The sequence below is a fragment of the Choristoneura fumiferana genome, chromosome 18 (assembly GCF_025370935.1).
Source record: "Choristoneura fumiferana chromosome 18, NRCan_CFum_1, whole genome shotgun sequence".
Classification (NCBI taxonomy): domain Eukaryota; kingdom Metazoa; phylum Arthropoda; class Insecta; order Lepidoptera; family Tortricidae; genus Choristoneura; species Choristoneura fumiferana.
Genome location: NC_133489.1, coordinates 12,151,087 through 12,162,122, shown reverse-complemented (window position 1 = coordinate 12,162,122; position 11,036 = coordinate 12,151,087). Strand labels below are relative to the sequence as shown.

The window sequence follows — 11,036 nt, the reverse complement described above, 5'->3', positions numbered from 1 at the left end:
AGCCGTTACCAGCGACTCCGTCCGCGTAGAATTCGGTTTTCACTATCCCGCGGGAACTATGCAATTTTCCGGGATGAGAACTATCCTATGTCTTTTCCCGGGACGCAAACTATATCAGCCTTATTCATAAAAAGTTAGAGCCTCCTTGAAGGCTCCTTGAAGGCCCAATGCTAAAAAACATGATTCATAAACGTCTGTTAGCGCTAATCAGTCGATCAAGGCTCTGCTAAAGTTAGAGGACCGTAGACCCTCCTTTATCTCCCTGCTAAGTCACAAAATGGCCGCCACAAGTTTGAACAGCTGACTTTGACAAGAGCAAAAAACCATACCGAAGATATTTAAAGTGAAGGCAGGGCTACGCAAAGATTAAAAAAAAACAGGAAAAATTATTTTCAGGAATTTGTATTCAAAAATCCTCTAAATTAGCAACAATAAATTAACAATAAATATGAAAAAAAAATTTAGGATGATTAACATAATTATGGCTTTTTGCACAACATAAAAATGCGGATCAGAAATGGCGGGAAAACAAACTTCTCGCTTTTTTTTTCCTATGCTAATTTGCTGTCACTGCTGTCAATTTTTTTTTTAATTATCGATTAGGCCATTTTTTGTCTTTGATTTGTCAAGGTGGCCAACATAACGCGTCTAATCCGTCTATCAGCAGCTCAACAACTAGCAGACTGCTAGCAAGCGTTTATGAATCATACTTCTTGACAACCGTCTAACAAGCTTAATCAGTCTGCTAAGTAACAGACCGATCAAACCTCAATTAAGGATTTTTTATGAATAAGGCTGTAAATGTATACCAAATTCAGCGGTCGTGATGAAGTAACAAACAAATAAACAAACATACAGACCTACAAACTTGCGCGTTTATTATATTAGTGGGAAGTGGGATATCTTTCTGCGGCAAAAGAGTAGAATTGATTTTATATTTGACTAGCCTGTTACCTGCGACTCCGTCCGCGTAGAATTCGCTTTCACTATCCCGCGGGAACTATGCAATTTTCCGGGGAACTATCCTATGTCTTTCCCCGGGACGCAAACTATCTATATGTCGGCGGCCGATCGTAAAATCCGCCAGATCACGAAATTCCTAGGCATATCGTGAAATGCCGCCATTTCATGAATTGGCTAAGGGACATCCGCCATATCGTTCAAAACTCACCGTTTAGCGATTTGCCTAGTGACGTTTAGGCAGATCATGAAATTCCTAGGCATATCATGAAGCGCCGCCATTTCATGATTTGGCCAGTTTAGGCAGATCATGAAATTCCTAGGCATATCATGAAACGCCGCCATATCGGTTTTGGCACTTCGCCGGCCGCTGCCGCGGCACGCTCGCTTCGCTCGCTCGGCTCGTGCGTCGTGATTACAATTAATACTAACCACTCCTCGCTTCGCTCGTCGTACCTAAATTTTCTATATAAATAAATAACAACTAGTGAATACTTTATTTATCAACAATACTAACCTCTAAAATACGATCATCGACATACGCGTACGAGAGCAACAGCATACGAGAGTCCATGGTTTTTTTCATATTGTGCACAGAATCCGTTTGATTCACATAAAAAGAACGGAGCTGATGTTCAAAAGCTTCTTTTGCACTTCTATTTTGAATTCAATCACTAGTTTCGGTTTAAGGATCATTTTGTTGCGACGCCGACATTTTTCACGCGCTAAACAAACACGACCGGTCAGCTGGTCACGGCCGCCATTGCATACGCAGCGCCACCAGTGGCCAAAAACTATTTTACGATGTGCCCGGTATAGAGCTAGGAATATCGACGAATGCGTTGCTCTAATCGATCTGCCGTATTATTTCTCAGGCACATCGTGATATGCCTGGCCAACGTTTAGGCATATCATGAAATGGCGGCGTTTCACGATATGCCTAGGAATTTCGTGATCTGGCGGATTTTACGATCGGCCGCCGACATATACACTAAATTTTATCTAAATCGGTTCAGTGGTTTAGACGTGATGAGGTAACAAAAAGACTTACAAACTTTCGGTTAAATGTGATGCCATCTCCGTCTATTCGAACAAAATCACATTTAACCGTCAGTTAACACTAATCAATGGATGGTGAAACAGCCCCTTATTGTTAGATCTAATCACAATTCCGATATTTCGATTGTACATTAAATCCGTACGTGGGTTGATAAGGCCTCCCCATTCGATATATTAACCCAGTCGTTAACTAATAATAACAACCGCCAATAAAGTATCTAAATGGGTCGGTAATCCTATTATGCGAGAATATGTGAGAGTGTGTGTGTAATTTGTTACTTCTTCCTGCTAAATGTCAAAGTTGTCAAACGGACCTAATTGACCTGGCCCTATACTATGAAGTGCAAAATTCAAACTTCGTATCTTGCCGTCCCGCTGACGTTTATATTATTTAATACTAGAGTGAAAGGGATGGTACGATACGAACTTCGATTTTTGAATTTCGTAGTGCCAACAGATATAGATTACACTAGATAACGCAAACACCTCAATCTGTATGAAAACCAACCGTGTCACTTTTTTTGTATCTACTGTGACGTCTCAAGACCGAATTAGCGATAAGAATTCCTCGATGTCCGCGCAAAATCGATTCAAATGCGCCGCCCGCCCGCGCCGTGGGGCTCGAGTCGGTCACTAGTCATGATTAGTCAGTTAGCTGTCAGTCTTTGTATGGGGCCAACCTCGATATTTGGTCGGGGTTCGGACACGCGAAAGAGATGCATTTGCGTAATCTAGTGTAATCTATATCTGTGGGTTATTAACAAGAGCGTGTTAAAAAAGTAAAACGCATCTTTCTCGTACCAGTGGGTGACTTATGGCACCGCAGGCTCTGATTATTACTCGTACGTAGTATACCTAACCGGAGGCTTTGTTGTCTTTCTCTATTTCTTTCACACAGTAAAGGATGAGGATAGAAAGCGATCGCAGGCGCCCGGGTGCTAAGGCAAGTTTAGACTTGCAAGATAAATCGTGCAAGTTGGATTACATTGAGATTCCATAAAGCGGACGACTTAAAAGTGGTCAATCGAACGCCGCAATGTAATGCGACTTGCATGATTTTTCTTGAAAGTCTAAACTGGGCTTTAGACGCTACGGCCTCAGGTTTTCGCCGGCTAATTCATACTCACACACGTATCAAACTGCCGTGGGTAAGTCGCGCAGTTATCGCCAGACACTATGCAGAAGCTCGGGTCAGCTGTCAGGAGCGGCCCAGGGTCGTCCCGCCCTCCGTACACGAGCTGAGCTAGCTCATAAGCAGGGTCGATGGAGAAATCGGCTTCAAGCGCATGCTGGCCGCTAGCTATTCGGTCGATGAGGCTGTTAAATGGAAAAAGAAAAACAAGCCATAAGTATAGACCATAACAGTCACGGAATAGGTGATATAGTTGGGAGGGATCGATATTTTTAATATACTGTTCTGTACTTCAAATTTCAAAAGGAGAAAATGAACCTAAGAACATTTCACTGTTTATCTGTTGTCTGACAAGATCTTTTTCTAGGGATGCGTACCTATAAACTCTGAGGACCATGATTTTTTACAACCGCAAAAGCATTTGCTAGCGAACCTCGCTTTAACAAACTTTAAAAAAAAAGAGGATCTCCGTTCCTCGTTTTTTTATATAAAAAAAATAGTCACACGCTTTTTTAAGCAAGCCCCGATTTGATACTCTGTCATGAAAATTAAATGAATTTATTCCAAACACAAGTACATAGGTACCTATACATTCAAATAAAAAATAACAGAAACAAATAAATTAATGAAATTTATGAAACCAATGACATACTTAGATAGATTAGACTCTTGAAAAAGTATATTGACTGAACTTGAATGTTGTAGGTACCATGGTGTATAGCAAAACTCACGTTTTTATTAGGTTCATTCGCATAGCAAAACCACTCGCGAAGTTCGGGTACACGAACCCTCCTTCCTCCTCCAACTCTTCATAGATGGCAAAGTGGTGGATGATGGTCGGCTCGTCGTCGCTTAGGGGGTAGCCGATCCATTCGATGTCCTAATACGACAAAAGTAAAGTCAAGACAAAAAAAAACTTCATTCCATTTAGGCTATATGAATTTTGAAGTATCTATAAGTTCAAAAAACCTCTATTGAGAATAATCCGGCAAAGAAACAATGATTTTTTATTTAAACAAATTTACTATATCATTTAACGACTTCCATCACAATAGTATTTCACGCATTTGCATTTTTAATACAGTAGGTAGATTCGCCCTTTGCAGTAATGGATCGCCAATGCGGATTAGAATTATTTCCAAACATCCCTGTCCACGATATAATCATTACTTTTATAATCCACCTTGGATATTAGGTAATGTGATGTGATATTTTATTGACAATAAATTTCAATTTTGTCTGTTTGACATTTAGGAATTTTGTTACAAAAAACTCAGAACCCACGATTCTTTACTTGAGACGATATAAGTCAAATAACTGGGCTACCGCAGATTTTTCGTTGGTTTTTATTAGTGTTTATAACCTACGTTTTTCCTTATATGAGCTCAGCTTACCTTATCGTTATCAGCAGCTGCTAAGGCTTCTAGAAGCTTCTCACAACGCACTGCGGTATGTGACTCGACAAACATGACCCATCTGACATCGCTGCCTTCGTACTTGTCTATCAGGGGTCTGAGGAGCGGAATGATTGTCCAACCACCAGGTATCGGCAGATCTTCATGGGTCAGGAGCACTTGAGGGTTTCTCTGTGTAATACGTTTGATAATAAATTTTTGCTAAAAAAATAATCTTTAATACAAGCTTTTTTTGCTTACTGTACTTTTTGTTGACTGTACTTGTATTGTCACTCAAACTACATTTGCATACCAAGTTTCCAGTTGATGCCATGAACTATTGGAGAGTTCCGTCCTGTGGAGACGATCCGGGCTGGACTACCAGGATATAACTACCAGATTATTGTAGTGTCACGCAATTTACATAAGTATACCAAATTTCAAGTCAATCCAACTACTGGAAGTTGGTCGAATTTAACTTGCAAGATTGTAGACGAAACTAGTAATGCTGGCGCCAGTCACCAGACAAGCCAGTGCTGGCCTGCTTCGTGTTGTTAAGATGATGCCAAGGATTCATTTCATTCCTGGATCTTGGCTTGTAGGTCACTGGCTTGCAAAATAGGCGCTCTATTCCCGCCAGTGCTGGCAGCTAGCGCTGGTTTGTCTTGAAAAACTGTTTATACTTACGCGGCCAATAGCAAGCCAGCGCTGTTTTCGTCTAAACCTAGCTTTAGAAACAATTTAGGTTATGCATCGATCAGAACTGTGCATACCTTGGTATGCAAAGAAATCCATCAATAGAATCACAACACTTGATTCTATTCTCCTAGCCCTACTCAGCGCAGCTATCCTATTGTTAAATTTTTCCTTCGCAATGCTTTGGTGGATGCTTGTGATCATTCTTCAATTGTTCCACGCATTGTTTAATTGTTTAATAGAGCTATAAACCACTCTATTTTTAAAATTCCTAAGCACTTGATTTGACTTTTGACTTGGTCAAAAGCATTATGGCGGAAAATCTCTATGTTTTAGGATTACAGGAAGTTCATTAAAACGTGTGTTTCCATACCAATTACCGTTACCGAAAGGGTACTTCCGTTTATCCTAGAAAATTGAAATTTGGTTTGAAGGTAGCTCTTTTAACCCAAACAAAAGAAAACTCTGAAATCTTGATTTTTTTGTGTCTGTATATTTAGGTCAGTCAGTAGGTAACCGTCTAAAATGATTTTGCATAAGATAGGGGCTCCGATAGCACAAATTTGTATGGAATGGAACCCGGACAGTGCGTAAGACCGACTCGCACTTGGACGGGTTTTTCATTCCTCTCTTACATCCTTGTTTCTATTTAGCTCACCCTCTCGATCCTAAAGACTTGACTCTCGATCTCCTGCTTGAGACGAGACGCCACGCTCGCTAGGTAAGGCTCCTGCTGGCTTATAATAACAAAAACGACGTTTCTCGAATCTGTAACAAACAAAAAATTATGATCATGAAACCTGAATGAATTCTTAGCGGTAAGAGGTAGGGAGTTTTACTAACCCGACAAAGATCTTCGACGTTAGTGCCTTTCTAAGTCCAAGATGTGGATAACATAGGTGTACCTATGTATGTACGTACGTCTCATCATCGTTATCTCGACCTATACTACGTGTCTCTGTCTCTGTCTCTACCCTCTGCACAAAGACCGAAATCCCGAGTATACGCGGGCCAAGTATTAAATCGTAAATCGGCCATTTCTCCGTTAATACTGTGCGATTGGCATAAAGCTTTGTACATAGGTTCAAACAGAATACTTACACGTTCTTTTCATCCTTGTCAAGAGGGTAGAGACATGTTATATACTCGTACATCCCACTGCAAGACACAGAACTCTCCTCAAAACGAGAGAGCTTGTACTGGTTGTGGGACTTGGCCGTGTACAGGTTTGCTAACGATATTCTCCTACTCCACCACACATACAGCTATACTATTAAATCGCCGGTCCTATTTTTGGCTGTATCTACCAGTTACCTCGCTACTTAGTCGTTAACTAAGCGAAAAACAAACTGAATGCTATCAATTGTAACTAACACACATTTATTTTTATTTTTCTTAAAGTCACACAATAAATTAGTTTTATAGTTAACAAATTATCTATTTATTTATGTTGTCTTATGTAGTTAATGGTGTATACTACACACTTTCTCACGGTTTGTTTTTATAACGGTCTGAGGGTTGCCGACGGTGCTGGCTGAAAATCAGCGCTGGGGTGTTTTTAACGCTTCAGCATTATGCTGAGCCAGTGTCCGATTCACAACCGCAATGACACATACCTTTATTGTGTTGTTTTTATGTACCTAATAATATTGTTCTCTTGTGTAGTGAATAAATGTATTTTCTTTCTTTCTTTCTTTCTAACACTATCCATCCATTAGTCAACCAGATCATAATAATATTTCAAAATAATCGAGTAACGCTTGCATAGCAGTCTGTAGCTGCCTAGAGCAGTGGTGGTCAAAGTTATCCGGATAACGGTTCATTCAAAAGACCGGCCAAGTAAGAAAAGAAAGAAATGAAATTTATTCCAGAAAAAAGTCCATTGATACGCAATCAATTAATAAACTGCATTAGCAGTATGTGTTACGGCTTCATTGTAAGCAATCGAGCATGTGACGTTAAGATGAAAAAAAAATGAAAAATATTTATTAAGTTAAAAGTACATGGTTTACGGTACAGAGGTTGGAATCTCCTAGTAAGTATAAATACCTGTGTCAGGAGATCCCACTCTTCCATTACAAAAATCTTTATCAATACAAACTAACTATACTATGTTGTACATACAAATATGTTTTATGATTTAGAACAATAACAAAAGTAGGGAAAAAGCAGTAGTGTGTGTGTGTGTGTGTGTGTGTGCGTGCGTGCGTGCGTGCGTGCGTGCGTGCGTGCGTGTGCGTGCGTGCGTGCGTGCGTGCGTGCGTGCGTGCGTGCGTGCGTGCGTGCGTGCGTGCGTGCGTGCGTGCGTGCGTGCGTGTGTGAATAAGTAAGATACTTCTAAAATCATCACATTCATCTTCTTTCTTCCTGTTTAGCGTCATGTATGTCTTTATTTGTTCTATGTTTGTTCCTATGTTTGTTTTTTATGGCGTTAAATAAATGTATTTTCTTTCTTTCTTTCTTAAAATAATTGAGGGGAGAACCGAAAGTCGATATAACCGTTCTCAAAGACAATAGAATGGAAATTTCTATAAGTACTTCTTATGATAAGTTATGTGGCTACAAGGAATTCACGTGCAGAGATATTCATGATTACAGTTTGAGAATTGCTGGCCTAGAGGCACGTCAGGTTTCCATTCTCAAATGGCCAATGCATGTCAAATTAGCGGCGCGTCAGGCGGGCCGATTTATCATAATCCGATAATGCCAACTTTGATGGTAACCCTATATTGATAAGTGATGTTGGGTGGCTTTACGTGATTGGGCGATGAGTCATCGTTAATAATTGTTCAGCTTTTGCTAACAGGATCGGAATGTTTCAGTAGTGTACAATACCACCATCCATCATCACCATCCCAGCCTATATACGTCCCACTGCTGGGCACAGGCCTCCTCTCAGAACAGGAGGGCCATAGTTCCCACGCGGGCCCAGTGCGGATTGGGAACTTCACACGCACCATTGAATGGCTTCGCAGGTTTGTGCGATGTCCTCACAATGTTTTCCTACACCGCAAAGCTCGTGGTAAATTTCAAATGTAATTCCGCACATGAATTTCGAAAAACTCAGAGGTGCGAGCCGGGCTTTGAACCCAGGACCCTCTGCTTGAGAGGCGATAGGACTAACCACTAGGCCACCACTAGAAACTTAACGTGGTATTTTTTTTTCCTGGCCGGACTACCAGGATGTGACTATCAGATTATCGTAGTGTTACGCAATTTACATAAGTATAACAAATTTCAAGTCAATCCAAGTAGGTACTGGAAGTTGGTCGAATTTAACTTGCAAGATTTGATTACAGACAGACAGACAACGGGACAAGTGAAACTAAATAAAAGCTGTATAATACAATGTGGGTTCATTCTATGTAGATGGTTACTGACAGAGACTGACAGACAAAAAAATAAAGGCTTTCAGATTTTCATATTTGTGGTGCTATAAGAGCTACTATATTAAGAGATACTTTTCAAGTTTCTAGACAGCTAGAAGTGCCTTATAGGTTTTGATTTCCCGGGAATTTGTATGGAAATACCATTTTCAATGACTGTATCTTCTGATTGCGTTGATTTATTCACTGCTTTGAGTGGTAGCAAACCTGAGTATTTGATAATTCATTTCAGCTTGATAGCTCCACACATTCCTGGGAAAAAAGGTTTGACAGACGAACGGACAGGAACAACGTGATCTAAGAAGGGCTCCATTTTTGCCATAGTAACGTAAAGTACTCTAAAATTTACTCTAGGAATTAGAATATTTATAGAACTAGGCGTCCACTTGAATCGCAACAATTTTGCTAGCGCAGTTGACAACCATGCATCTTGTTGTCCAACTTGGCGCTCATTTTCACATTTATATGTTTTTGACGGGATCTTAATTAGGTTCACCCTTCACCGTGTAAGCGCATCACATATATTATTCGGTTGAACGCCGTCTGAGGGTAACTTGGCAAGATTAATGTGGCCCAACTTCGATGGGTATTGGTCCCCTTAATCATGCTTGAAGTTTTTGAACTAATTCTTGCAGCAAGGAATATTACTCATACTTTTACTGAGTATGTTAAGATAGATTGAGACTTGAGGCATCTTTTCAAGTGTTAATTGAATAGATGGGCGTTGGAGCCAAAAAGTTCTCGAATGGAGATCGCGGATCGGCAAGTGCAGCGTAGACGTCAGCAACGAGATGGATGGATGACCAGATGATGTCCCACAGTGGACGTCTTACGGCTGATATGATGATGAATTAGATGTTTTGAAAAAGTATGATGAAGTAAATCAGGAAAGAGTTAGTATAAAATGAACTCAAGAGGGATAGCTATCAAAAGTTTTCAAATTTTGAAAGTTAACAAACTCCATTATTTTCGAAAATACAAACTGAGACATGGATGCACAGAAAAACCAGAAAAAAATACCAGCGCTTGGAATCGAACCCAGGTCCTCAGCAATCCGTGCTGCGTGCTAACCCCTACACCACCGCTGGACAGGACTCTAGACACGATTTTTTCCTATGCATACATATCTCAGGTTGGCTTATTTCTACTACGCTACTTATTATTATTATTATTATTGAAATGATACACTAGCAGTAGAGCTGATGCGTGTACATCACTGCACTTGTGTTTTTAGTCTCTCTTCTTTAAGTATTTGGTCTAGTCTACTTTTAAAACTGTTCACTGAAGGTGCACTTATCACAAGCACTAGCACTTATGCAGCAGCACTAGCGACATCTATGTTCCGCTCTCATCGCGAGACGTCAAACTCTTTCGGAACCAACCGCTCACCCAGACAAGAGATGTCGCTACGAAGCAATCAAATTATATAATTCACTCAAATTCAAATTCGATATGGTTTCACGGGATACCCGTAAAAGTAACAAAATTTGGAGTTGAAATAAAAAATACAAAAAGACTCCAAAAAACCATTCCATTATTTTCCTTTTTATTATTACTGTACTCCTACTATTTGTATCAGACATAAACTTGTATGCTGCTTGTAACAAAACAGCACAAAGCAATTTCAATCTGTCCCCTCAGAGGACAGATTTCCACCGCCAGTGCTCTGCTAGATTAGTTCAGTAGCGGACAATAGACACCTTAGTGAAGTATGAATTGTTGATAAAAAGCTATACTAATAAATAATAATTTGTAATACCTCCATTTTGTGCGACTATCCTAATCTACAATACCGTCTATCTACCATCTTTTAGCATGGTAGTTAGGTGTTATTGATTGTTAACCGTCGGTATGTGATTAGTAATCCATAATGAAAGGAATGAAAAATAAAAGACCTTTTATTTCTATAATAGATTAAGTCTAGGTTACGAAAGATATAAATCTATTTCTTTAAGTTAAAAGAGAAAATCTGTGGTGAAAGACACACTAGAATAAATAACACTTTTAAGTATTTTTCTTTTTTTATTTATTTATTTTCTCAAATAGACAATACACTTTTAAATAAATTAGATTAGCTTCTTGTCCCGTTGTCTGTCTTCTTTAAATAAATTTTTAAATAATACTTACTAATATCTAATTCAGCTATTTGATTGGACTAAATATACAAAATTATAATCTGGATTATGTTTTATGTATATGTAAAATTTAACATTAATTTGTGTAGCCATCTATGGGTAATTGCACCATAAATGAACCAATCAATTTACACATTCACAATATTAGCCGAATAATATTTAACTGATGTGAAAAATCACAAAAAGTAACAAGAATTCGCAAATGGCGCCATTCCCGTCGCTTCATCTTATAAAAATGCAGATGGCCACTAAAGCACACACTTCAAACGAACAT

At 39.4% G+C, this 11,036-nt stretch overlaps 2 protein-coding genes across 2 annotated transcripts in view; both read right to left on the bottom strand.

The window, feature by feature from the left end:
* The window catches only part of tapas (tudor domain-containing protein 7 tapas), a 63,744-nt gene that overhangs the window by 19,180 nt on the left and 33,528 nt on the right, over window positions 1-11,036 (bottom strand).
* LOC141438374 (beta-1,3-glucosyltransferase-like) lies at window positions 3,117-6,172 on the bottom strand. Its single transcript, XM_074102232.1, has 5 exons — window positions 6,163-6,172; window positions 5,900-6,009; window positions 4,546-4,737; window positions 3,883-4,031; window positions 3,117-3,336 (listed from the first exon to the last, which is right to left on the bottom strand). Exons 1-5 carry the CDS (start codon window positions 6,170-6,172, stop codon window positions 3,132-3,134), a joined length of 666 nt encoding a protein of 221 aa, XP_073958333.1. The 3' UTR covers window positions 3,117-3,131.